This window comes from Microcebus murinus, chromosome 11, assembly GCF_040939455.1.
Source record: "Microcebus murinus isolate Inina chromosome 11, M.murinus_Inina_mat1.0, whole genome shotgun sequence".
NCBI classification, from domain to species: domain Eukaryota; kingdom Metazoa; phylum Chordata; class Mammalia; order Primates; family Cheirogaleidae; genus Microcebus; species Microcebus murinus.
The window spans coordinates 10,856,006-10,881,413 of NC_134114.1; the positions used below are offsets into that span (position 1 = coordinate 10,856,006).

Sequence of the window (25,408 nt, forward strand, 5' to 3'; positions counted from 1 at the left end):
CTAGAGTGCAGTCACTTCATCATAGCTCCCTCCAACGTCGAACTCCTGGGCTTAAGTAATCCTCCCGCCTCGGCCTCCCAAAGTGCTAGGATTATAGGTGCGGCCTTGTCCCTGTTTATTGAGTCATGTTTTATGTGTATAGTGGCTGCCCTCTGAAATTCCACCTGCAAGTTGCCATTGAAACTGCCTACTTCTTCCGACTGCTGCAGCTCCGGGGAGCTATGGCTTTCACACTTCCCCTGCTGGCCTTGTGGCTCCCCCATCTCCACAAGTGCCCGAATGATTGTCTTTGTCAAAAGCAAGAGTAGGGAAACAGACACCAGTGGTAATACCTTCTGTTCACCAAGCGCTTGTTTAAATTCTCTTCTGCCAGACACTCTGGCTTGCAAATCCTGTCTCAGTGCTAGAGACTGTCGGCAGCAGCTCCAGTGGCCTCCAGGGGGCAGCGTTACCTAATCCTGTGGCTGGCTGCCCAGCCCATGGTCTGAGACGTAGAATGTGGGTTGCTGTGAATTTTCATAGATTGCAACTCCTCTCTTGCTGTTGGACAGACATTTAACTTTTTATTGTAAATTAGCAGGATGCACAGAAGTGCAGTTGTTTTCAGTCTTAGGAAGTTTATGATGAGAATTGTGTAGGCATCCTAGAGACTTTCTCATATTCCTTTATTCAGGAGTATTTTAGACATCATATGTACCATTTTAAAAGCTTAAAAATAGACTTTGTTTGAGTGATGTTGCATTATGATATATGTCAGTTCATCCCCAATTGACTTTAGAAAGGACCTTTACCTTACACTTTTTTCTCCAAATTTTACAATAATATTTCCTATAGGACCAGACAGAACAATTTTAAAGGAGAAAATGTTTTTAAATAGTTTAAGATATAGCCTTGCTTCTTCTACCTCATTTAGTTTTCCTTTTGTCAACCATGGGATCCCAGGATCAGATTCTGTATGGTCTCCTCTGTGGCTGTGGCCCTTTACTGGTTTCACTGGCCCGGCCAGGCAGGGTGAGCAAATCCCACCATGGACACATGTAAAAATGTCCAAGATGTTATAGGAAATAAGCTGGGTTTTCTTACCAAAAAAAAACCCCAAAAAACAAAAAAACCACCAAGCAGAAGGGAAGAGGTTTGAAACCCAAGTACTCATGGCACTTCCTCTATAATTGAGAGGAAGTGATTTCTATAGACTCTAACAGATGAATCCTAGTACCTTTTCCTCATACTGTACTATTTTTAGGAGTAAAAGATTTAAATATGGGATGATGTTATGCTTACCAAACTAAGTGACGTGTTTTGAACAATTGGTAGAAACCTGGTATGTTTTGAAAAATATCTAGAGAAAGATGATTTTAAAACTGAAATTTTTCTTAGAACTAACATTTACTTATTTCTTCACTCTACGTTATCTCATTCAACCTTCCAAGCAACTCTTTGAGGTAGACATTATTACTATGCCCATTTTATAGATGAGAAAACTGAGACATGGATCCAGGCAAGTAACTTGCCAAAGGTTACACCCTAGGAAATGTTAAGTCCACATTTGAACTCTGGCTTCAGAACCTACACTCTTAATCGTTATTCTGTATTACCTCTCATGAGAAGTGTTCCATTTTAAATTTCATTTATGAAGAAACATTAATTCTTATGCTGTTGCAGTGGAGTTATATGGAAGCACACTGGTGCATTGGGCATCAGACCAGTTCTAAGAGTCATTTTTTTTATCTTCTCTTCACCAGCATATAAAAGTGAGACTCGTTAAAATGGCACCATAAATTGTACTTTTGGTAGTGTTTGCTGGAGAAGAGGAATTCTGCAGATGTCCCTACCCAGACAGGCAGCCGGTCCCACGAGTTGGGTCCTTGAGTGAGGCCTCATGATGCATTGGGGACAGGCCGCTGAGCTCCCAGGCAGGGGCCCTGAGTCTCACATGACAGGGCTTCGGGGTGAGGACCCAGTGAGCCTGTGCTGGGGGCCTGACCTCCCGCCCCACCTGAGCAGAGCTGGGGGAGGGGAGTGGTGGGATGCCTGTATTCAGGGGCTCTGTTAAGAGACGTATCTGGCCCAGGACGTACAAATACTCTACCAGCTGTCTTAATTAATTTTGTTGTGTTTTGCTGATTTTGCTATGTTTTCCTAGTAGGCTTTTTAAAAAAACTTGTGTTGTTTTCTCAACAGATTTAAAAGAAGAGATACTAACTAATTTCTATTAGTGTTATAAGGATCTAGCTCTTAAAGAGGCGATGCAGCTAAAACCAGAGGCCACCATTGGCTGCAGCCTACAGTGGACCTAGCTTCTCATGCCCAGAACGGCAGCTTGTCACCTAGTGTTGGGCACCTCCTACCGTCATACAGGCCCAATATCTGTGTCAGAGTTGCCTCCTTTATCTTTGTTGTCAGAAATATTTCTTCTTATCAGGTTAGAGTGAAAGAAAGTATGTTCTGAGGGTCTTTTTCAGATGTACATTTGCTTAAATTGTGGCCAGGTGTGGTGGCTTGAGCCTGTAGTCCTAGCACGTTGGAAGCCGAGGTGGGTGGGTTGCTTGAGACCAGGAGGTCAAGACCAGCTTGGGAAATAGCGAAATCCCATCTCTACAAAACATAAAAAAGTTAGCCGGGCACAGTGGTGCGTGCCTATAGTCCCATCTACTCGGGAGCCTAAGGAGGAGGATTGCTTGAGCCAGGAGTTTGAGGTTGCAGTGAGCTATGATGATGCCACTGCACTCTAGCTCAGGGAGCAAAGCAAGAATCTGTCTCAAAATAAAAACTCTGACCAAAAAAGAGTACGTACTGTATGATCACATTCCACTTCTATAAATGTTTAAAGAAAATGCAAGCTAATCTATAGTGGCTGAAAGCAGACCAGCGATTGCCAGGGAGGGAAGATGGCAAAGGGCATAAGAAACTTTTGGGGTGAAGGAGATGCTCAGTCTCTATAGCAGTGGACTTTTGGGTGTAGATGAATGTCAAAACTCACATTGGACACTAAATTTGTGCAGTTTATTGTATGTCAGTTGTACCTTAATAAAGCTGTTTTGTGAAAAGCTAGCTGGGAAAGAAAAGACCAAATGCAAGCACAGTTTCTTTTTGCAAGTACAGATTTGACTTATGAGCCCTGAAGGTGGCAGCCGTTGGACAAAGGGTCCAGGCCTCAGCTCAGTGGAGGCGGCCGTCCTTACCAGACACGGAAGATGCGTGAGATGACTCCTCCATCCCCAAGGAAGCCGAAAGCAGTTTCTCTACTTACAAACCCCCACCAAGCCACCAGGGCCTGCTCAGTTTAATTAATTGACTTTTTTGGTTCCCTGAATAGCACCCCTGAGATCTGGAGGCGTTAATGGACTTCCAGGAAGTGGGCGAGTGCTCTGATCCCGGGCTCTTGCCTGGCCTGAAGTAGTCCTTGCCGCTCCTGCTCTGAGCTTGTCCAGGTCCCCAGTGGCGTGTGGCGGTAGTGGCAGCGAGGGGTCGTGGGCATTTTCGCTATGCACACTTTCCGTGGAGGAGGTGGGGGGGGGGGCAGGCTGGCATCGTTACCAGCAGGGCCGTGCGGACCCCTGCCAGGCTGGGCGGGGGCTGCTCCCACCACATCCTCTGCTTCCTCCTGTTCTGAGGTAAAGCCCCTGCCTCTGAGTGATAGTTTAATAATTAAACACGGATGGTAATGCCCTTGCTGAAAATAAAATAAAACTATCCATCCGCTAAGTGAGAGAGGCACGTCAGAGAATGCCTCTGACCTCCAGTGGACGTTTCTGTTGTCTGAGGGCGTCTTTTCTTATTTCCATCGAGGTCTGGATTCAGCCTCGGAGGAATGGGAAAGAGCGACTTCCCTTCCCTTTCCTTTTTCTCTTTTGTGACAGTCGGTCCGCCTCACTGCCTGTTTGTTTTTTTACCACGCGGCGGTGGTGGCATGCTGCTTTTGTTGTGCGTGTGTTCCGCTGGCAGTGGGACTGCCGGGAGGCCCCTCCCTCCCTCCCTGCCTTCCTTCCTTCCCTCTGGGAGTGGTCTGTCAGCCTCTGCCTCCCGGCATGTCCCACGCCACTCCGCGCCAGGCCCCCTCGGACGCCAGGCGGCCCACCTGGCTGCGCACCCAGCCCGCCCGCCCGCCCGCCTCACCGCCCTCTCCCCTTCCCCAGCTCTGGACGTGGCTGGAGGAGCTGCAGAAGGAGCTGCTGGACGATGTGTACGCAGAGTCGGTGGAGGCCGTGCAGGACCTCATCAAGCGCTTCGGCCAGCAGCAGCAGACGACGCTGCAGGTGACCGTCAACGTGATCAAGGAGGGCGAGGACCTCATCCAGCAGCTGAGGTGGGCCTCACCCCTCTCCTCCGTCCCAGCACAGAGCATCTGCCATCCTGCTAGTAGTGGCCCCCTTCCTCTTTCACTGTTTTGAACCGTTAGCGCTAATTCTTTGTCCAGCTAGGTGCGGAACAGAGAACATCTCTGCAGGCAGAGGAGTGTAACAGCTCTTCCCTCCCTTCTTTATTCCTTCTCCTCCCTCCCATACAGTTAAACTTCAGAGTTGTTTTTTTTTCATTACACATTGACTAATAAACCTCAGAATTCAGCTTTGAATATTTCCCCGTAACACTTACCTAGTAATTATTGAAGTTTCTTTATAAACCAGATTAACGTGAACCTCCTAGGATCACGTCCTCCTCCCAGCTCCAGGCCTCGGCAGCTACAGGGCAGTTCACCCATCCCTCCGGGGCTCCTGGAAGCAGGAGGCGGGGGCGGTGCTGGGCTTGGTGGTTTTGTTTCCTTTGGAAGCACATTCCTTTTATTGGGTCAGGGAGACCATTTACATACATTTAACCTCCCCACTGTGTGACGCAGAGGGCAGTTTTATCGAATTGTTGACTTGATAACCTTATATGACTTTCACTTTGCCAAAAGAGAGGCAGCAAAAGTTACTTACTACAGGCCTAATGGATGGCATTAAAGGTTGAGCTCCCCTGTCCAATATGGCTCTATTATTTATACTAAACAGGTATCATATATTCTCTCTAGTTAAGGACAAAAGTGGCTAAAAATAAAACTCTACTAAAGTAATTTTCTGTAATTATTAGACTTCTTACAAGAGTGACTTCAGAAGGTGCCAGAGAAATTCTTCAGCACCCCCTCGGGTCTGGCGGTACGGCTCAGAGGAGGAAGCCTAATATTGTTTTGCAGGAGGGGCAGCGTGTTCCCTTTTCTGGGACGGCCAGTCCAGCTTCCTGCCGGCTTTCTTCCCCCTGAAGATCTGAGCTGCCGGATCTGGCATCTAACAATGTGAGACTTTCTCATCGGTTCCTGTTTGTCTTGCTAACCCGCTTCCCTCGTGCACCTCTCGCAGGGACTCCGCCATCTCCAGCAACAAGACCCCCCACAACAGCTCCATCAGCCACATCGAGACGGTGCTGCAGCAGCTGGACGAGGCGCAGTCGCAGATGGAGGAGCTCTTCCAGGAGCGCAAGATCAAGCTGGAGCTCTTCCTGCAGCTGCGCATCTTTGAAAGGGATGCCATCGACGTGAGTGCCCCTCCTCCGCTCCTGGGGCCCGGCTTCCCTCTCTGTCCTCCGCCCTGTTCAGGCCGGCGTCCTCTTCCACCCGTCACCCTCTGCACAAGGAGGAGGGCGGGGGACACGGGGAGTGGTCCTGGGCAGCTGAGGGACTCTCGGTTCTGGGCTCTGAGGTCAGAAACTGTAGGGAAGGCAGCTCAGGCAGCAGGACCAGAGCAGGTGCCAAGTGAATGGGAGGAAACAAGCACACCTGTCTCCTCGTCTCCGTGCGTTTAAGCCTTGACCGGGTGGAGCACGGCACTCCTGTGTCGTTGGAGCACGGCCGTCGACTTAGGGCAGCCATCCTCTCCAGTCCTCTCTCCCTCCTCCACCCCTTCTATCCCTTCCTCCCTTTCTCTTTCCCCTCCAGAGTGGGAATAATCTTAGCCTGTGTGGATAGCAGTTTAGGTAGTAGGAAACCCAGTTTATTTTTCCTCAGAGATGTTCTTAGATTGTAATTCTTAAGTAAAAGTTGCTTTTGCACCTTATATGTGAATAGAAGAGAGAAGTATCGGTTTCTTTTATCTATCTTTAACAGAAAGAGGGTTGTGAATTCTATGGTAAGGAAGGTCTTTCTTTCTGAACTTAATATACTGCAAGCAGCAGCGAGTATCGTCAGGTAAGACTGTGCATCATGATAAAAGGAACCGAAGTTCTTCATCCTGCTGAGGCCAGGCGCCTGGCAGCTTCACACAGCTGGTGGCAGTGACTGCCCACAGGCCTCCTGGGTACCTGTGAGCTGCCCTGGTGGCACTTGTGACTGCCGATGGCAGTCTGCAAAGCACACCCTCTCCATGTTTATTACTCACTCTTGGCTTAGAGCTCCAACAGTGCTGGGAGGGCACTCAGACTCAGACCTTGAAGTGTGGCCCCAGGCAGGTGCAAGGCCAGCCCTGGGTCACCCCAGCTCAAGGGAGGGGCCCTCCGCCTGCAGTGGGCCTGTCTGTGGGCCCCACGCTGAGGGCAGTTTCCACCAGGCCATCCTGTGCAGGCTTCTCTGGGCGCCTTTGGGTGGCTGCTTATCCAAACCTCAAGCACTATTTTCACTAACCACTGCGGTACGTCACTCTCTGGCCATGAAACCTTGCCCACAGCCGGCACTCACAGTCCGCACGATAGTTTGTGCTGTGCATTGACGACGGATCCATTTTGCTCTTGTGTGATGAGAAAAGCTTTAAAGCACTGAAAGCCTGTTTTACTTTACAGGCAGCTTTACTTGTCATGTAAATCAGAATAGGTAACATATACATACATGGTTTTATTACGTTATTTTTAAATGTTCACAATTTTTATTTTGATAAATGAAAAATTAGAAAAGACATAATCATGGCTGTTGGCTAAAGTCTACACTCGGCTGTGCGCCTTCATATCATGGCTGTTGACTAAAGTCGCTGTGCGCAGTCATCTGTGGCTACCGACTATAGTCGACGCTCGTACCCAAGTGGTTAAAGACAGACCTTCTTGGATGTTTTCATTGTCATCATTTTAGTTACAACAAGAAAGGAGTCCAACCCTAAACACATTGCCTGGTAAAACCTGCTCAGATGCCCTGGTAAAACCTGCTCAGATGCCCTCAGAGTCATGAGCTTTAGATCCGGGTGAAGCCTGGCAGAGAAAAGGCATCTGCCTGCCGGTTCCTGCCTGGAGAGGGCCCACCGTGGCCTGGGCCTGCATCCACAGAAGGCAGAGCAGGCCTGTTTTCCTCCCTGACTTCAGGGGACTTGCTTTTGCCAAAACTTAGCTGCTTAATACATATATTCAGTTAAGAAATAAAAAGCAATCAGAAGCATTAGTTGAAGTTTTTTTTCTAGAACGTTTTGGTATTTGAAAAAAAAAATTTGACTTCATTTGTCTAATGCTACTTTAAAGGGAAATTTTTTTTTAATTGTATTTCCACTTTCATCAAACCAGATCAGGAAACAAAAACATACATTTTCCCCACACTAAAGCCTCAGAATTGCAAGTGCCATAGATAAAGCCAGCGTGTCCAACCCCAGGTGAGAGTGCCCCAGAGCTGAGGAGCTTACACCTGTAGTTCAGTCTCAGGCCAGCATCAGATACAGTTTAAAAGCTTTTAGAAGGTCATGGCCTGAGAACCTCTATTCTCTAAAAATCCTGAAATGTGAAAATCTGAGTAGTTTAGGCTTTGGCTGCAATTTCCTCTCTTATCTGGGAAAATGCCACATCTAACTGCCAGTAGGAAGCACAGAGTTACATTTATGGTAGAAATCCATCTGTTACTTGGTTAATTTTTTTTTTTTTTTGAGACAGAATCTCACTCTGTTGCCCAGGCTAGAGTGAGTGCCATGGCGTCAGCCTAGCTCATAGCAGCCTCAAACTCCTGGGCTCAAGCAATCCTACTGCCTCAGCCTCCCTCCCGAATAGCTGGGACTATAAGCATGCATCACCATGCCCGGCTAATTTTTTTTTTCTATATATATAAGTTGGCCAATTAATTTCTTTCTATTTATAGTAAAGACGGGGTCTTGCTCTTGCTCAGGCTGGTTTGGAATTCCTGACCTAGAGCTATTGCCCGCCTCGGCCTCCCAGAGTGCTAGGATTACAGGCGTTAGCCACCACGCCTGGCCAATTACTTGGTTAATTTTTTTTAATCCCCATATCTCTTGTCTTTCATTTGGAATAGCATTTTCATCTTTCAAAGGTGGATCAAGGTTTTCGATTTTCATACTGACTTGGTTTGTGCTGGTGGATAAAGTGAGTTAGGACCCAGGGGAAATGTTATTCCATTGAAATGTGTAGTATATTCTTTCACAAAAAAGTTTTTTCCTCCTCTCTTGGATTTACAGTTTTTGGTCTTATTTTAAAAATCATACTCTGAAAGTTTTCAAACCTATCAAAAAGTGTAGAGAGGATAATACAGTGAAACTTCCATATGCCTGTCTCCCAAATTCAACAAGATTTTGCCAGCCTTGCATGCCTTCTTTTGTTATTGTTGTGCTATAGTATTTTAGAGAAAATCTGTGCTGGTTTATCCTTTCACTCCTAAAGACTTTTCTAGGTATCTCTAAGAGCTAAGGCCACTTTCTGACATACCCATGATCTACTGAACATCTCCCCAATTTAACAGTCGTTTCTCCTTGTCTCCTGACTCCCCGCCGTGTTCAGATTTATGTAGTGCCTCAAGTAAGAGAATCCTGGGGTTCCCTCTTGAATTTGTTGGTCAGTCTCATAATCTATAATTGTCTCTTCTACCCTCCTTTTTTTTCACGCCTCGATTTGTTGAAATACTTAGGTTAGTTGTCAAAGCAACCAGGTCTCACGTTGTGCATTTGTTGACTTGATTTCTTCTAGGTTGTTTAACTGTTTTTCTTTCCCTGACATTTCCTCTCCACTTGGAAGTTAGATGCAAAGACCTGATTAGATTCAGGTTCTGTTTTTGTGCAAAAGTACACCATAGGTGGTACATCATGCATTTCCCTGTTAGAAGGCACATCCTGTCTGATCCGACTTATTTAGAGATGCTAAGACTGGTCTGCATGTTCAGCCAGTGGCATCCTGATCCTTCCCATGGTTAAATTCCCTTTCATGCAATCTTTCTCATCACCTTTCCTATGATAGTTACTATGCATTAATGATTGTTGCCTGAAATTGTTATTTTACTAGAATGTGAAAACAGACAATTTTCTATTTTTATTCTTTCTGCATTTAATATTAAATGGATGGATTAATTTGTTAAGAGGAACATTCCTTCATCATGAAATGTTTAAATAATTACTTTTCTTTTTTAAGCACTAATTTTTAGGATAACAGTTGGTGTCCTATCTACCCATAATATAGACCAAAGACTTCTTAATTTTTTTGGCTGTTTAGTTCTTCTTACTGCTTTTTAAATATCATTAGGAATCAGTGGGTTTTTGTATGTTCTATATATTTTATTCAGTTGTGATAGTTTTTTAGTATCTAATTGTCCCATTTTTGGCCACTGTGAACCCCTTCATCTGGCTTCTGCGTCCATTTATTTTTTTTTTTAATAGCTTTATTGAAGAGTCAACTTATATACCACAAAACTCATCCATCTTAAGTGTCTAATTTCTGTGTCCTTTTGACACAGTCTGTTCCTTCCTTCCTTGGCACAGTGTGAGATGTGGTGGCATATGTTTATTTTTTATCTTGGTCTTAAACAAATACTTTCCTCGTTCAGATCATCTCAGACCTTGAGTCTTGGAATGATGAGCTTTCTCAGCAAATGAATGACTTTGACACAGAGGATCTCACAATCGCAGAGCAGCGCCTCCAGCACCACGCAGACAAAGCCTTGACCATGAACAACTTGACTTTCGACGTCATCCACCAAGGGCAGGATCTTCTGCAGTACGTCAACGAAGTACAGGCCTCTGGTAAGAAGGGTCTTCCATTCTGTGTCCCTTGCGGTCACTTCATGTCACCAGGGAATTCAATTTATTTCAATGTGACGACTGTAAATGTTGTTAGCCCCTAAGATATAGATATTAGAGATACCTGTTCTTTAACAGGAAGTGTTTTGTGGGTTTTTTCTGCACATAATGCAGTCATGGTTGGTTAGCATTATGGTTAGAGTATTACCCATGGTACTCTCCCATATTATTTTGAGGAGCATTAACTTTAATTTTACAAAATGATATGTTGTATCTCTGTGAATGAAATGTAAACCCCAAGAAAATAGTTTCATGTTCTTGGTTTTATTTTTAGTTTATATTTTACCAGCAGATGTCACTATAGGCTCAAAAAGGTAACTTACAGTATTAGAAACTTACTTAGCAACAACCCGTATACTGCATTAACTCATTTTCACAGATTACTTACTAAAGAGTAAACTGTGTATGTTGAGTTTAACAACAAAAACAAACTGAATTCATTTGAAAAGGCTGCTATACTTTCCCTAGTTCTCAATGTGGGGTCAGGAGCAGATTGATGGGAAATGGGTTTGGTTTGGGTATCAAGACATCCCTTCACGCACACTTACCTGCTCAAGGCAGGCGTAAGTGATCTTCTGCTCGTCTGTGCCCGCCTCAAATTTGCCCTTCAGTGTGTGGCTTGGCCCCAGCCGGGCAGGCACCTCACATAAGCAGATTGTGTGCTTTCCACCATTTAAGAGCAGAAGGTTGAAGTGCTAGCCGGATGCTAGGATCTCCCTTCATTGTCCGCAGGCGTGGAGTTGCTCTGCGATAGAGATGTAGACATGGCGACTCGGGTCCAGGACCTGTTGGAGTTTCTTCACGAAAAACAGCAGGAGCTGGATTTAGCAGCAGAACAGCATCGGAAGCACCTGGAGCAGTGCGTGCAGCTCCGCCACCTGCAGGCAGAAGTGAAGCAGGTAAGCAAATGCCCGCGAAGCTGCACTACAGACGCCCAGTGAGTGATGGATCTTCCTGTCGCTTCAGGGAAGATGGTCCCTGAACAGATAACTGTCCCAATATATGAGATAACTGTCCACCCGCCCCTCCCCCCCACAGCCATACCTGACGTAGGAGCAGAGCTGGTGGCCTGGACGGCTGTCTGTTCTCTCTGTGATGGAAAAGGCTTCCCCGCCTGGCAGGTGTAGCACTCGAGAGTAGCATCGTTAGTTTGTTTGGTTGTTGGTAGTGCCTTGCTTGAAACCCTGAGCACATTGCTTCCTGGGCTAATAACTGTATGATTTTTCTGCCAAATATTGTCATGATCTGGATCAAATCATAGACTATGAATGGCTGAGGCTTTTCTTGTGTTTTCAGGATGGCAGAGCAAAATAAAAATGGGACATGTGGGAGGGATTGCTTTTGGCTCGGTGCTGGTGGGATTCCATGCATTGATATGACATCTTATCCAGTAAGCAGGGCATCGGCTGATGAAGGCAGCGTGGTGGAGGGAGATAAGGCTGTGGTGTTCTGGTAGACGCACAGAAAGCAAACGTTGGGCTGGAGGGGACTTAAGGTGCCAGTGGACCACGAGTAAGCTGTGGTGCAGCGGTAGGTGGTCTCACGTTAGAGCAGAAATACTGTTAAATCTGAACTGCTTAAAAGAGCACCTATTGATCTCCCACGTGCCATCAGTATGGATATTTTTACATGTGAATGAAATAAGTATTGTGACCTGTTAATAAAGGGTTCCTTCCTGCCAAAAACAAAATAATTCATTTAAGAAATGAAGGAGTAAATTAATGTTTCGCTTAGGAATTGCCTTTTACTGTAACAGAGACTAAAAAACAGTGGCTTGAAAAAGCTGTCTTCCCCACATGATGAGTCAGGATTTAGTAGATTGCTGGTGTCCATTTAGTGGTCCCAGGACTGGCCTGAGATCTTGGTGACGGGTGGCCTTTCTCTTCCAGTTGCCAAATGGCTATCATAGCTCCATCGATCACCTCCATATCCCTGGCATCAGGAAGTGGGAAGCACAAGAAAGAGGTAGCAGCAATATCAGAAAAGAAATATTTTCACAACTTCCCCAGTGACTGACTGCAGCTTTGATCTCATTGGTTGGAATTGTGTCATACCTGTAACCAAGCTGTAACAGGAGCTGAGAAATGGTTTTATTTTTAAGCTCCCCACCAAAGTTGGGGTTTTCTTAGTAAACGATAAGAGAATAGGTATCATGTGGGTCGCTAGAGATCCCTGCCAAAGGTAACTATCCTGCATGACCTCCCACTATTTCTGCGGCTTCTGCTGTCAGCATTGACTTCTCTTTTTGTTTGTGTGAAAAGTTGAGAATCTCACCGTTTGACCCTGAGTATTGTAGTACAGTGTAATTCACACTTTGGTTATTGTGCCATTTGACACTGACGTTAGATTGGAAAGTAAGTTACTGAAATAATTGTTTCCCCTTATCAAGCAATTTGCCCATTTTTCAGACCTAAAAATACTGAAAGGGAATGAAAATACTTAATTATCGGGGAATTGTGTCCATAGGTTTTCTCATATGTCGTCCTCAAGCTGTTTTAACCTGTGGACAAATACTGACAATCTGCTGGACCTTCCACCTTTTCGTTTCCTGTTCTCTACTAAAAATAACAGAGTTAATTTAAAATGGTTAGCATTTGGGATCAGATACCATTGAAGGACATCAGGCTGTTGCCAGTAAAGCCATCACACTTCTTATGTGCCCTGAGCCACTAGACCACCTTGCCGGTCCGTGTCCCGTCCCTGGGGGTCTGCAGGATGCCCTGGAAAGTCCACTGCTTGGACTTATCTTGTGTAACGTTTCAGGTGCTGGGTTGGATCCGCAATGGAGAGTCCATGTTAAACGCCGGACTTATCACAGCCAGCTCATTACAAGAGGCAGAGCAGCTCCAGAGAGAGCACGAACAGTTCCAGCATGCCATCGAGGTGAGAATGCCTGGTGCTGTCTCTGTGAGTTGGGTCTTTCTATCCTCAGGGCAAACATACTAAATCCCCTATCATGGCACTGACTTTGGGAGCCAAATGGGGCTCGATTGGTGCAGAAAACTCATGGGACCCAAAATGACAATGCTTACAAATCTACAGTTGGTTGCAGCAGAAGGGGGAACAGTGTGGCAGCTGCAGTGAGGTGAGGATGCACACCCCAGCCAGGCGGCCTCACAGCAGGGGTCCGCAGTGGGGCCGGTATAGGGGGAAGGTTCCTGTTGCTTTCCCACTCTGTGGTCCCTGGCAGGGCACACTTGCTCCAATCAGAAACTCCTCCTAACAACCAGGGAGCACAGATTGGGGTCTCAGCTGATGCTTTGTGTCTTGCTGGTCTTATAGGCATATTCCCACTATGTAACCAACCTCAACAAAGCAGAGCACTCGGGGGGTCTTGCCATCATGAATTTACTGTCGATCTGGAAACAGTGCTGACGACAAAACTCACACCCATGCTTAAAAGCAGCAGCGTTCACCTTGACACGGGGGTCAGTGCTATGGCAGAACAACTCAGGCCAATTCCAGGCCTGCCCAAATTCACCCTCAGGATGTGGACTAATTATTTTTTTAGGGTTTTTTTGCAGGGTAGAGGAGCATGAGCAATAGTTCTGATTGGTGGTCGCAAGGTAAAGTCAAGAGAAAAAGAGCATTCAATTATAGAAAACTTGTTTCCTGCTCTACTTACATATGTATAGTCAGCCAGAGAAGAAAGCTGTAGAAGTCACCACTAATTTATTCCCTGGGTTAATTTACTTTCAACTATTTGTTGCCAATGGACAAACATTAACATTTCTTCCCAAGGCTCAAATTCTGGGCATCTTTTGAAAACTGTACACTGTGCCAATGATTTCTAGTAAGTAAATTGCAAATACTAAGTCATGGGTAAAGGCTGGGACTATATTGTTCATAGTATTTTATGGAATCATTCACAAGTTTTTAGGTGAAATGCAAGATTTTGCTATTTAAAAAAAAAAAAATCTGTGTGCACAGAGACCCATATGCTCCTGTAACTATCTCCCGCCCCCACCCAGGGTTCTGGTTTTTCACTGGAGAAAACCTGACCTCTCTGTCACTCGTGGGTCTTCTAATGAGAGTAGACTAGCAAAGTTCTTCCTGGACTTGCCGTGTCATTTTCATAGATGTATCGTATGGCATGGACCTCCAGAGAACAGTCGGTTCATCCTTAGCTTTTCATTAATTTTTTCTTGTCTTCTTTAAGTTTGTAGTTCTTGAAAACTTTTCACTGGAGTCCAAAGTTAAGTTGAAAATGAAAATTAAAAGGAAAAATGTATTCATTCTGGCCACCTTTTCTTCACTTGTTTATTTGCAACTCCAGTGGCTATTATAAGAAGGATCAATAGGAATAATAAACTTGGAACATTTCAACAGCTTTTTGAAACAACATTGGCTGTTAAGGGTCTTTGCTGCTGTTTCTCAGGCTGAGAACCCCACAGTTGAGGCCCATTCTGGGAAGTCTTACTGTATTTCACCCTTCATTAGCTCATTTAAATATAAATTTAGTTGTTGCTGGGCAGAAAAACGTTTTTACCAAACTATCTGCTGTGCTTTTAGAAGCGTCCTAGTGAATATTAATGGAAGTTGTTTCTACACAATCACGATGAGCAGAGTAGCCGTAGCCATCCTGGTTCCTTCCCAGTCAGTGGGTGACACCCTGTTGAATAACCCCCCCCCTTCTGTCACTAGAAGACACACCAGAGCGCGCTGCAGGTGCAGCAGAAGGCGGAGGCCATGCTGCAGGCCAATCACTACGACATGGACATGATCCGAGACTGCGCCGAGAAGGTGGCCTCGCACTGGCAGCAGCTCATGCTGAAGATGGAGGACCGCCTCAAGCTCGTCAACGCCTCGGTCGCCTTCTACAAGACGTCAGAGCAGGTCAGGGCAGCGGGCCCTTCCCTGGGCTCCGCACTGACATTTTATCTTGAGGTTAATTTTATTCGACAGCTCGGTCATTAATAACGCGTCAGTCATTACGGAACCAGCTCGTTGCAAGTCACGCAGGGAAGAGACATTCTGGAATTAAGATTGTTCTCGCTTTCCTTAGGTCTCAGAGGATGGTAAGTGGGAAAGTAGCTGAGACGACACCTCTTTTCCACTTATTTAAATGTATGGCCTAGAACGCGTCAGAGAGAGGCAGGATGTTCAGCTTTGGTTTTGTTCTTGTTCTGAAAGGCCGCCTGCTTTCCACCCTGTATTTGTCCTCAAGTCAGAGGGAGCCCGTGGCTCCTCCTTATGTTCTGGGTCCTCCCGGGAGGCAGCACTTTCATCTCAGAGCCAGATTGAGAGTGCTCCCCACAGATGCCGGTCGGCGGCGGCAGGTGCAAATCTGAGCCTGGAACTTTCTCCTGCTCACAGGTGTGCAGCGTCCTCGAGAGCCTGGAGCAAGAGTACAAGCGAGAAGAAGACTGGTGTGGCGGAGCCGACAAGCTGGGCCCCAACTCCGAGACGGACCATGTCACCCCGATGATCAGCAAGCACCTCGAGCAAAAGGAAGCGTTCCTGAAGGTACGGGGCTGGCTTTGTAGGCACCGGTGCCTCGCTGACGGCGCAGGCCGCAGCGCTCCTGGGGGCCCCTGCGCGTGGCACAGTCGTGGCGTTCCGGGGACCCCACATACCCCATGGCTCTCACCGTGTGGAAAGTGACTGGGGCAATGTTGCAGCAGCGCGAAGGTAGTTGAGGAATGAAAACCTTAGAGTCTTTCATGTGTGAATTACACTTTCTAGTTTTCAAGGAGGAAGAGCTAGAAATCTGTGTGAATAGGATTGGTTGGAAGTCACAATACCAAACGATGCTGGAGACAGTGAGGTTGATTGACTGGTTGGTTGATTGATCGATTTGGTGAAACGTAACCCGTATAGCTTAAAATAACCCTCTTTTGGAAATTCAGCCTTTGGAATAAAGATCGTATCTCAGAAGAGGTGTTAGCACGGTGTGGAGCAGACACAAAGCCTGAGCGCCTTGTGGCTTACTGCATCAGTCACTAATACCCACTCAGGAAACACCTCCCACGAGAGAAATTTGATCACATGCAGACCAGAACTGGGAGTTTTCTCTCTGACAAGCTTTAAATAAGGACTTTTCAAGACTGCTTTGTCCTATTTCTATAATATGTCAACTTAGATACACATAAGTTATGGATGTGCTTTGAAACAATTAGATTTTTAAAGTGGTCACAATGTTTAGAAACATTTGACACCGAGCGCTTCCGCATTGCATTCTTGGACTGAGAATTTCTGGGATTCTGCTTATTATCACTACTCAGACCTGTTAAGATAGGTGTGGTGTTTACTTTTCCTCGTTGCTTTATGGAGCTTATTTTCAATCGTTGCTTTAGCATTCCGATCTCTCCGACACCATTTCCTATGATGCTGAACAATTTTTGTTTTGTTTCTGAAGCTGATCGTCTGACAGAGGGAGTTGTTTAGTCTTAGAAAATAAATTGTAACTTTGAAAATTATATCTGGTAACTTTTTAAGTAAGTCAAGGTGAGAAAGCATTGTTGTTTGCACAGTCACTAACTGCACCCGTGTCAGACAAGACCTTGAAACTCCTGCCCCCGACTTGTTACTGCTATTCAAATTTTCTAAATGCCCACCACTGTTAGGATTTTGAGTTGGAATTATTATAATTTGTCTTTTTCAGGAATCCATTTAGGATAAAAGAAAAATGAATACTACTAAGCTATTATAATTAAGAAAGATAATTTGGGTAAAATTACTAAACAAAAATAGATGGTCCCTGACTCATGATGGTTTTACTTAAGATTTTTCAACTTTACGATAGTGTGAAAGCAAATATCACATTCAGTAGAAACTTTATTTCAAGTACCCATATGCCCATTCTTTTTTTCACTTTCAGTACATTATTCAATAAATTACATGAGATATGCAGCACTTTATTATAAAATTGCTTTTGTGTTAGCTGATTTTGCCCAACTCTGGACTAACGTATATGTTCTGAGCATATTTAAAATGGGCTAGGCTAGACTATGATGTTGAGTAGATCAAGTGTATTAAATGTATTTTTTACTTATACTTTCAACTTATGATGAGTTTATTGGGATGTAACCTCATTATAAGTCGAGGGGCATCTGTAATCACAAGCCTGTTTGGATTCCTTTGTTCAACCATGATTTTGTAGTATTCGTGTATAGGATATTTTAAAAGTTTATTATGGAAATTTAAGGATATATACAAAGTAGAGAGAATTCATAATGAACCCTCACCCAGCTTCAGTGATTATCAACATATGGGCATATGCCCACCTTCAGTGGATGATTTCAAATTCTAGATATCATATAATTTTATTTGTAAATATTATAGTATATATCTAAACATTAAATTCTCCTTTTACAAAACATAACCACAATACCATTATCATATCTTTAAAATTAATAGTAATTCTTTAACATTATCTGAAGTCTAGCATTGTCAAAATTTTTCTGGTTGTCCTATAAATGTCTTCTTACATGTGTTTTTAATCAGGATTCAAACAAGATCCACATTTTGATTTGGTTGGTATGGCTTGTGAATCACTTTTAATCTAAACAGCACCCCTCTTTTTATTATGATTTATTAGTTGAAGAAATAGGTTATTGATACGTAAAATTTCTCCCATTCTGAACTTTGCTAATTGCATCCTGTGGAGTCATTTAGCATCATTTGCAATCTTCTAAATTTTTGTTAGATTGAGAGAGCCTTGGTCAGAGCCAGGTTGGAGCATGTGTGTACAGTGGTGTGTATGTGGTGGTGGTGTGTGTATGTGTATATCTGTGTGGTTGTGGTGACCTTAGCAGGCCTTGCTGCCTGTGTTTGTACTTCCTGTTGCACTGCCTCGGGGATGGGCACATGATGTCTGGTTCTCTTTTTTATCTCTGTGATATGAGGATGTATCAGTGGTTCACATGTGGAGTGTCCCATTCATCCCTGCGTATTTCCCCACCATGTTTTCACCCACTGGGTTTAGCAGCCAGTGATAGTATTGTTTCATTAGGAATTACAAGTTGCAAAATGGTGATATTCTAATTCTGTCATTCCTTTGGCCTCAATGGCTAGAATTATTTCCTCAGCTACTTGGTTAGTCTAAAATAAAGTTTGTACAGAAAAAGCAGAGTAAATGCTTGATCCTTTTATTTGCTATTTTCAGGATCATGAATTGTTGCCATAGCAACCTCTACATATGACTTTGTTTTAGTCTCATCATGGATTTCAATATATTTGGTGTGTTTCAGGCAATCATAGTCATTTATCTTTTAATGTTCTGCTTGTCCCATCCGTGGGAGCCCCTTCAAGTCAGGTTGCTCAGGTGTCCTTTAGACATAATCCTAGTGGTCTTTGGCATCTTCCTTGCTGTTTGGTATGACAATGTGGAGACTTGTGTTGTATTTTTCTCTTAATTAAAAAAAAACTGTATCCGAGACTGAAAAAGCCTAGAAACAATGACAGCCCAATAGTACTGGGCATCCCCAGTGCCCAGATCATGGTCCTACCATTTATCACTAGGAACTCCTCGCAGAGAAGATTAATTCCAGATGTGAGATAGGAAATGTACAAGGTAGTTCCAATTCAAATATAATTAAGGGTTTTTTCCTTAACCTTTTCATTTTATATTTATATCCTTTTCTCTTATATAAAACCCTTATTTTTTAATATAATGATGAAATTACTTATTTCATATATTTCATATGTTTATTATGAAATTATTTGGTTTATCCTACTACATAAACAGGTAATATCAGTTACCTGTTAATTACAATAGCACCAGATAACAAACTACCCCAAACTCATTGGCTTAAATCAAGGTGGGGAACTACGAACTGAGGGCTAAGTGGTGCCACATGTGTTCATTTACATATCATCTATGGCTGTTTCATCTACAGTGGTTGGGATTGAGGACTTTTGATGGGAAGACAGAGACTGTATGACCCCCAAAGCTGAAAGTATTTACTATCTACCCTTTATGTAGAAATCCAGATACAGCTTAGTGGGTCCAGTGGTTTAGGGATCTCATAGCTGAGGTCCACGCGCTGCCCGGGAATGCCATCCCCTCAAGGCTCAACTGTGGCAGGGCTTCCCTTCCTCTCGGGCTCAGGCCAGTGGCTGCCCTCGGTCTCCTGTGTCCCATGGGCCTCCTCATAGAGAAGCTTATAGCAGCTGGCATCTTCAGAGCAAAGGCTTCAGGACAAAGAGATTCTTTTGTAATTGAAATAGTATTTAACCTATGCATTTTCCAAACCACAAGTTGGCCAGATAACTGGTTTATGTAAAGACATATGTTAGCTGCATGATGTTGTCATCCCAATATACTCAAAATACACGTTTGTGTAAGCCAAATAACAACAGTTTGCTCTCCATTATCTCTCAGGCTTGCACTCTTGCTAGGAGGAATGCAGACGTCTTCCTGAAGTACCTGCACAGGAACAGCGTGAACATGCCGGGAATGGTGACACACATCAAAGCTCCTGAGCAGCAAGTGAAAAGTGAGTACGGCTGGGACTCGGTGGGTCAGGATGTCCCACAAGCCCTGAAGGAGCTCGACTTGATGTGTCCTAAACTCCTGGATCTAGGGTTTCGTTTTTACATGTCCATTTTGTGTTAATGAAGTCCTCGCTAATTATCTTAGTTTAATAATAAAATATTAAATTGATAGGCTGATAATTATTGAATAAATTGATGCATGTAAACAGAAAACGTAGATTCAGGATGATATTTATTGCCATTGAGTATTTTGTTAAAATGAGTAAAAAGTATTATAAATAGGAAAAAAATGAAAACCAGATTTATCTATAGGCAAAATATTTTTAGAAGTTCAAATCAAGAAATTATGTACCAATATCACTGCTCTAAAGTGTTACCAATTTTTTTATACCTAAGGCATGGTTAATTAATAAAAGCAAATTGCAAAATAATATTGTATACTTAAATATCATTTCAGTATAAAAAGCTATAAAACCATGTTTGTATATCTGTATGTAAATGCATAGCAAAAGGCTGGGAAAGTGTGTACTATATGTAACTAACAGGCTTGGTGTGGATGGAAAGGTGAATAGATGAGGAAAGTAAGGTACAGAGCAAATAACTACCTTGACCAATGTCACACAGCCTCAGTTGAGTTTTATAGGAACATAATTGTGATAATCATTTGACACATGAATCATCGCATATTTTTTAATACAATATGATTGGCAAAACTTTCAATATTACATTCTACTCTCTGTTCATTCAGTTCCTCTGTTGTCACAGAATAATTTTCTATCACACTAGCAAGTCCTCTAAGTTCTATCAGTGAGACTTATTTATTAATTGTTGGGCTTTTTTCGGGGAAAATGAGCAACTAACACAAGCATCTATTTTTCTGCATGAACAAGTCTTTATTGCCTGCAAATTATTTGCATTGAATATCAGTTTACTTAGCTCATTTTCTATAAAAATAATTTCCTTTCTCCTACCTCTCCATATTGCTTTTGTTGGTTGTATGCTGTTTTCTCTGATCAAGGATGTTACAGTCTTTTTCTAGGTTGTACTATTAATAGTTTAACACATGTATTTGTGGCAAGAGAAGGGTATGTTTCATTTGTTCACTCACTAGATACTCATCATGCACTTGCTATTGTACGTCATAGAGCTGGGTGTGGGGAGGATTGAAATAGAGATGTTCTGTTTCTTTCACAATCTACTTGGGGTAGAGAGGTTTATGCTCAAGACAGTGCAGTAAATCTACGTAAGTGTGACAGTGACAGAAAAGACAGAATAACCCCAAGGCACAGGCAAGGAGTCAGGCTGCATGGTCAGAGGGGCCCTCGGAGGCTGAAGGAAGCACCATGTCCAGGAGGCAGTTACCACTCTGTCTGCTGCTCGCTCGCCAAAAATTACTGGTGGCCCAGGCAGAGACAGTGGAAATGGAAAGACTGGAAAAAACCCATTGGTTCATGTTCATGTGTGGTATTCTCATTAAGTGGTAGCTTAATTTTTTGAAAGACTTCAAATTTTTAAGTCTTAATTTTTTTTCACTAAACTAGTTCATCTTTCAGTGGAGTAAAGATAATAAAACGTGTTCACTGAACTGGTATGTAAATACCATTCTTTTGTTTCTCAAGTACACAGCCTGCCAGGAGCTCAATGAATATTTGTGGAAAACTTCCTGTTTAAGGTTTTTCCAGTATACTAAAGTAGTATTCTGAAGACCACTAATGTGATTTGCAGTTGCAGTCTGGGAATTTTTTTCTCAAGTTGTTTGTTTCATAAACATGTAGAGTAAAATATACTTATTATAAAGAAAAATCTAAAAATTATACAAATATATGTAAGTTATCTAATTCCTTTGCCACTGGTAACCCCCGCCAAGACTTTTGTGCATCTTGTGTGTGTGTAAATATGTACAGAAATGTAAACATGTATATTCCACTCACATATCCCACTTTTTAGTTTTTTACAAAAATAAAACTATATTCCCTTGCACCTTGCTTCTTTCGCTTAAGAATAGCTCTTAGTCCTCTTTGTATGTCAGAATTTAAAGATCTGCTGTCTTCAATTTGATGTCCAGTATAGCATTCCTATAATTGATTTGACCTGTTCCGCAGTTGGGAGGTCATTCATTGCTGCCAGTTTTCCACTGTTCCGGCCAGCGCTTTGGTGTTTGAACATCTTAGTGCACATAGCGTTGAGTACTGGTGTGAGCACTGTTGGTCTGAAAGACAAGTTCCTAGTTCTAAGGCATACACGTTTTCAGTGTCATTACCTACTGCCACGTTGCCCTCTGGGAGAATTGTTCTCAGGTTTTCTCCCTCAGTCATGCAGGATCATAATCACCTGTTTCTCTCACTTTTTCCAACAATGGATACTATCTGTCTTTGCTAGGAAAACAGTGAAAGATGGTCTCATTGTTTGAATGAGACTAAATATGTTTCTATAGATTTAGTGACCATATTTTAAAAATTATGAGCTGCAGTTTTATATGCTTTGCTCATTTTTCTAATGGATTGTTCATGTTTTTTCTGTTGACTATTAAGTAAATTATATCTGTGTTGTATATGTTCCCAATCTTTACATTTTTTTGTGTAATATTTTTGGTGGTTATTATTTGATTATGACATTTTAAATCTTTGTGTAATAAGTTTTTTGGGTTTTTTTTTTTTTTTTTTTTTTTTTGCCTTTTTGGCTTTATGCTTCTCTGCTTCCCAATTCCATCCCTTCCTCTCCTAAGGGTTTATGGTTTCTTTTTTGGTTATTTTTTAAAAACCACCTTTGTTTTCTTTTAGTACTCCACCATTTTAACATAACCTTTAATATATATGAAAATCTATCTACAGGAAGGTTTTTTTTTTTTTTTTTTTTTTTTTGAGACAGAGTCTCGTTTTGTTGTCCAGGCTAGAGTGAGTGCCATGGCGTCAGCCTAGCTCACAGCAACCTCAAACTCCTGGGCTCGAGCGATCCTTCTGCCTCAGCCTCCCGAGTAGCTGGGACTACAGGCATGCGCCACCATGCCCGGCTAATTTTTTATATATATATCAGTTGGCCAATTAATTTCTTTCTATTTATAGTAGAGACGGGGTCTCACTCTTGCTCAGGCTGGTTTTGAACTCCTGACCTTGAGCAATCCGCCCGCCTCGGCCTCCCAGAGAGCTAGGATTACAGGCGTGAGCCACCGCGCCCGGCCTACAGGAAGGTTTTAATGGTCTTGAACAAAGTATCTAATGCTGGTGTTTTTTTAGCCATTGTCAAATTGCCCCGGCAAGAGATAAAATGTACACATCCTACTAATCCAGCTAACTTGAGGTATTACATTCAGACTGACCTTAAGTTTCCAGTGATCTCTTTATTACAATGTAATAAATCATGATGAGACAATGCAGAGAGGTGTGGTCGACATGCTCATGGAGAACCTCGGACAGAAAGGCAATGTGGTTCTTTATTTAATGTTCTGTCTTGCTACAACATTTGCATAAAAATCTGGGGGGAGGGGGAAGTGCACAGGATTTTTTAGGTGTTTTAATTGGTTGCAAGCACCAACACACATCTTTTCCTTTTTTCTCTCAGATATCTTGAATGAGCTCTTCCAACGGGAGAACAGGGTATTGCATTATTGGACCATGCGGAAGAGACGGCTGGACCAGTGTCAGCAGTACGTGGTCTTTGAGCGGAGCGCCAAGCAGGTCAGCCCCTCCCGCGCTCACCTTCCGCTGCCAGGGAGGCAGGGCTTGGCATTTTGGCCACCTCGAACACCACAGTCTAATGGCAAACAGTACTGCCTTTTAACTAACAGTTTGTTTTAAAAAGAAAGCCCTGACAACCCCTCAGCCTAGTAAAAGTCTGTCACCTGGGAAGAAAGTGATTTCAACCCTTGGGGAGCACACTGCTCGGTTTCCCCTGCTGCCCTTACCTCATAGTTCACTCAGCCACGTACAAACAGTAATTATGGTGAGGATTGAAAAATCACTGTGGAATCTTGGTTCTGTGCTTGTGTAAATGTGATGGGTGGTTTTTCATATTGTATTTGTATTTTCAAGACAAAGTTTTATTTTTCAGGTAAATCAAGCTAAATTTAAGAAATGTGACAGAATTTCTGATCATTTAGCATAGTTAATAAATGTTCACGCATCAAGGGATACATTCCGAATGTCCCCCTTCTTTAGGTCCTTTTGGGATAAAGTGCTTCTGCCTGTCTTAACCATTAAGATTTTTATCACTTCTTTCTGGCCTTATGGAGCATAAGAATCCCTAAACTGTTCATCTTGAATGTGGGGGTTGGGAGGGAAACAGAAGAGAAGGCACGTTCCCCAGACACCTGAGTGTGGCCCGGCCCCAGGCCAGGTGCTGGGTGTGTGCCGCCTCGTGTCCTCTGTGTAAATGACCACAGAGTCCCCCAGGGCCCCTCTGTGCAGTTGGGCAGCGTTGACCCACATCCTGACCTTGACTCAGACCTGGGCTGTCTTCTGAATCCACTTTGCAACTTAGTATACGCCTGCCGGAGTAGGCACCCTGTAAGATCTTTTTAGCTCAAGAAAAATTAAATTTTCCTCAGCATAGGTTTCCCGCTTAGGGAGCAGATCTTGTCCCAGTTTGCTGATACTAGTCTCAAAGTGGGCGGCCTGTGCCAGACTGTAGAGGTCCCCAGGTTCCATGGTCTAGGTTCCTGAGCCATGGGTCTGGAACCCTGACTCGGCCATTCGTAGTAGTTGAGATTTCCTTTGCATTTTTTCCTGTTAAAATGCCACAAATGCTGTGATATATCTAGTAGAGACAGCCAGTATTTCTGTCCCAAGACCAGCAGATTATGGTGAGTAACTGAGAGATTACAAAGGCAAATGTAAACCCTCCACTTCTTTATGCTGCTTTTCCTTAGCATGGTCTTTTTAGGGGTATATGTTTAAATAAGTCTGATTTCACTTCAAATGTATAAAAATAGGAGAAAACATTGGCTGCCCTCTAAACACTTGAGACAGTATATGACTAAGAAGCGTCATTCTGTTGCAATCTAAACCTAGCTGGTTCTCTTCTCCCCAGATGGAGTCCTTTCTCTCTTCCAGCTAGAAGGGCTACGGCACGTCTCTGCCCATGTCCTCCCAGTGGTAATTTATGCAGAATGTGGAAGCGTCCTCTGCAGGAGGTCCCCAAAAAGCATGTGAAGTGGGCACATACCTGGGTGCTCTAGCTGGACACAGGAATAGGAAGAAAGACCTAAAATTGCAGAGTTGAGAGCTGGAAATATACATCTGCTCTCTATTTCTTTTTTTAATTATAATACCCCAGTAAGGTTTTAAAATTTCAGTAGCGTGAATGTCTGGATATTTAGCTGTGTGAGACTTTCAAACCACCCCTTTGACCCACATCTTCTCAGGATTCTTGAAAAAAGGATCTTAGTTGTGGTTTCTTTTATTGTACTTTTACCGTGCCTTTAGGTTCATGGTTATAAGAAACTCTTGAACTTTTTATTGCTACATAAGTGACAAGATTATACCTTTCTAGAATGTCTTTTTCTAAAACAACTTTGGAACTGATACTTATTTCAGAAACTTGTCTCTCTTGGAGGGAGTGTTTCTTGATGCATGCCAACCTTGTCTTGTGATCTGACATTTAGACGAAGTACTCAGGAGTTAAACGTCTCTCACAGATGTGTAGCCTGTGAACATTATTTCCTTCCATCTCTCTCCAGGCGTTAGAATGGATCCATGACAATGGGGAGTTCTACCTTTCCACACATACCTCGACAGGTTCAAGTATACAGCACACCCAGGAGCTACTGAAAGAGCACGAGGAGTTTCAGATAACTGCAAAGGTAAATCCAGATTGGTGCTGGACTTCTGGTCAGTGGCCCATAAGTCAGCCTGGGTTTTCCCAAAATAACCTAAAATGGAATACTCCAGGAAAATGAGGGATTTCTCCAAAATATCATGTAAGTAATAACTCTCGGAATTGGAGAGACTGGGTGAGCCAGTGGGTTGTTGCACGTTCACTTGGGTGGCACTTCTTACCACCCTTCACACCTGTCCCCTCAC

General features: G+C 43.4%; 1 protein-coding gene across 5 annotated transcripts in view; it reads left to right on the forward strand.

Annotated features, from left to right (window-relative positions):
- TRIO (trio Rho guanine nucleotide exchange factor) overlaps positions 1-25,408 on the forward strand; it is a 339,933-nt gene that overhangs the window by 202,688 nt on the left and 111,837 nt on the right. For all 5 annotated transcript variants that reach the window (XR_012921664.1, XM_076007936.1, XM_076007937.1 and 2 more), the window contains 10 exons: positions 4,137-4,306; positions 5,334-5,508; positions 9,701-9,896; positions 10,686-10,852; positions 12,717-12,836; positions 14,598-14,789; positions 15,270-15,419; positions 19,279-19,393; positions 22,950-23,065; positions 25,066-25,188. Coding sequence is in view for 4 of the 5 variants with exons in the window: in XM_076007936.1 (XP_075864051.1) it covers positions 4,137-4,306; positions 5,334-5,508; positions 9,701-9,896; positions 10,686-10,852; positions 12,717-12,836; positions 14,598-14,789; positions 15,270-15,419; positions 19,279-19,393; positions 22,950-23,065; positions 25,066-25,188 (1,524 nt within the window). In the remaining variant the exon portion in view is untranslated. The remainder of the gene's footprint in view (positions 1-4,136; positions 4,307-5,333; positions 5,509-9,700; positions 9,897-10,685; positions 10,853-12,716; positions 12,837-14,597; positions 14,790-15,269; positions 15,420-19,278; positions 19,394-22,949; positions 23,066-25,065; positions 25,189-25,408) is intronic.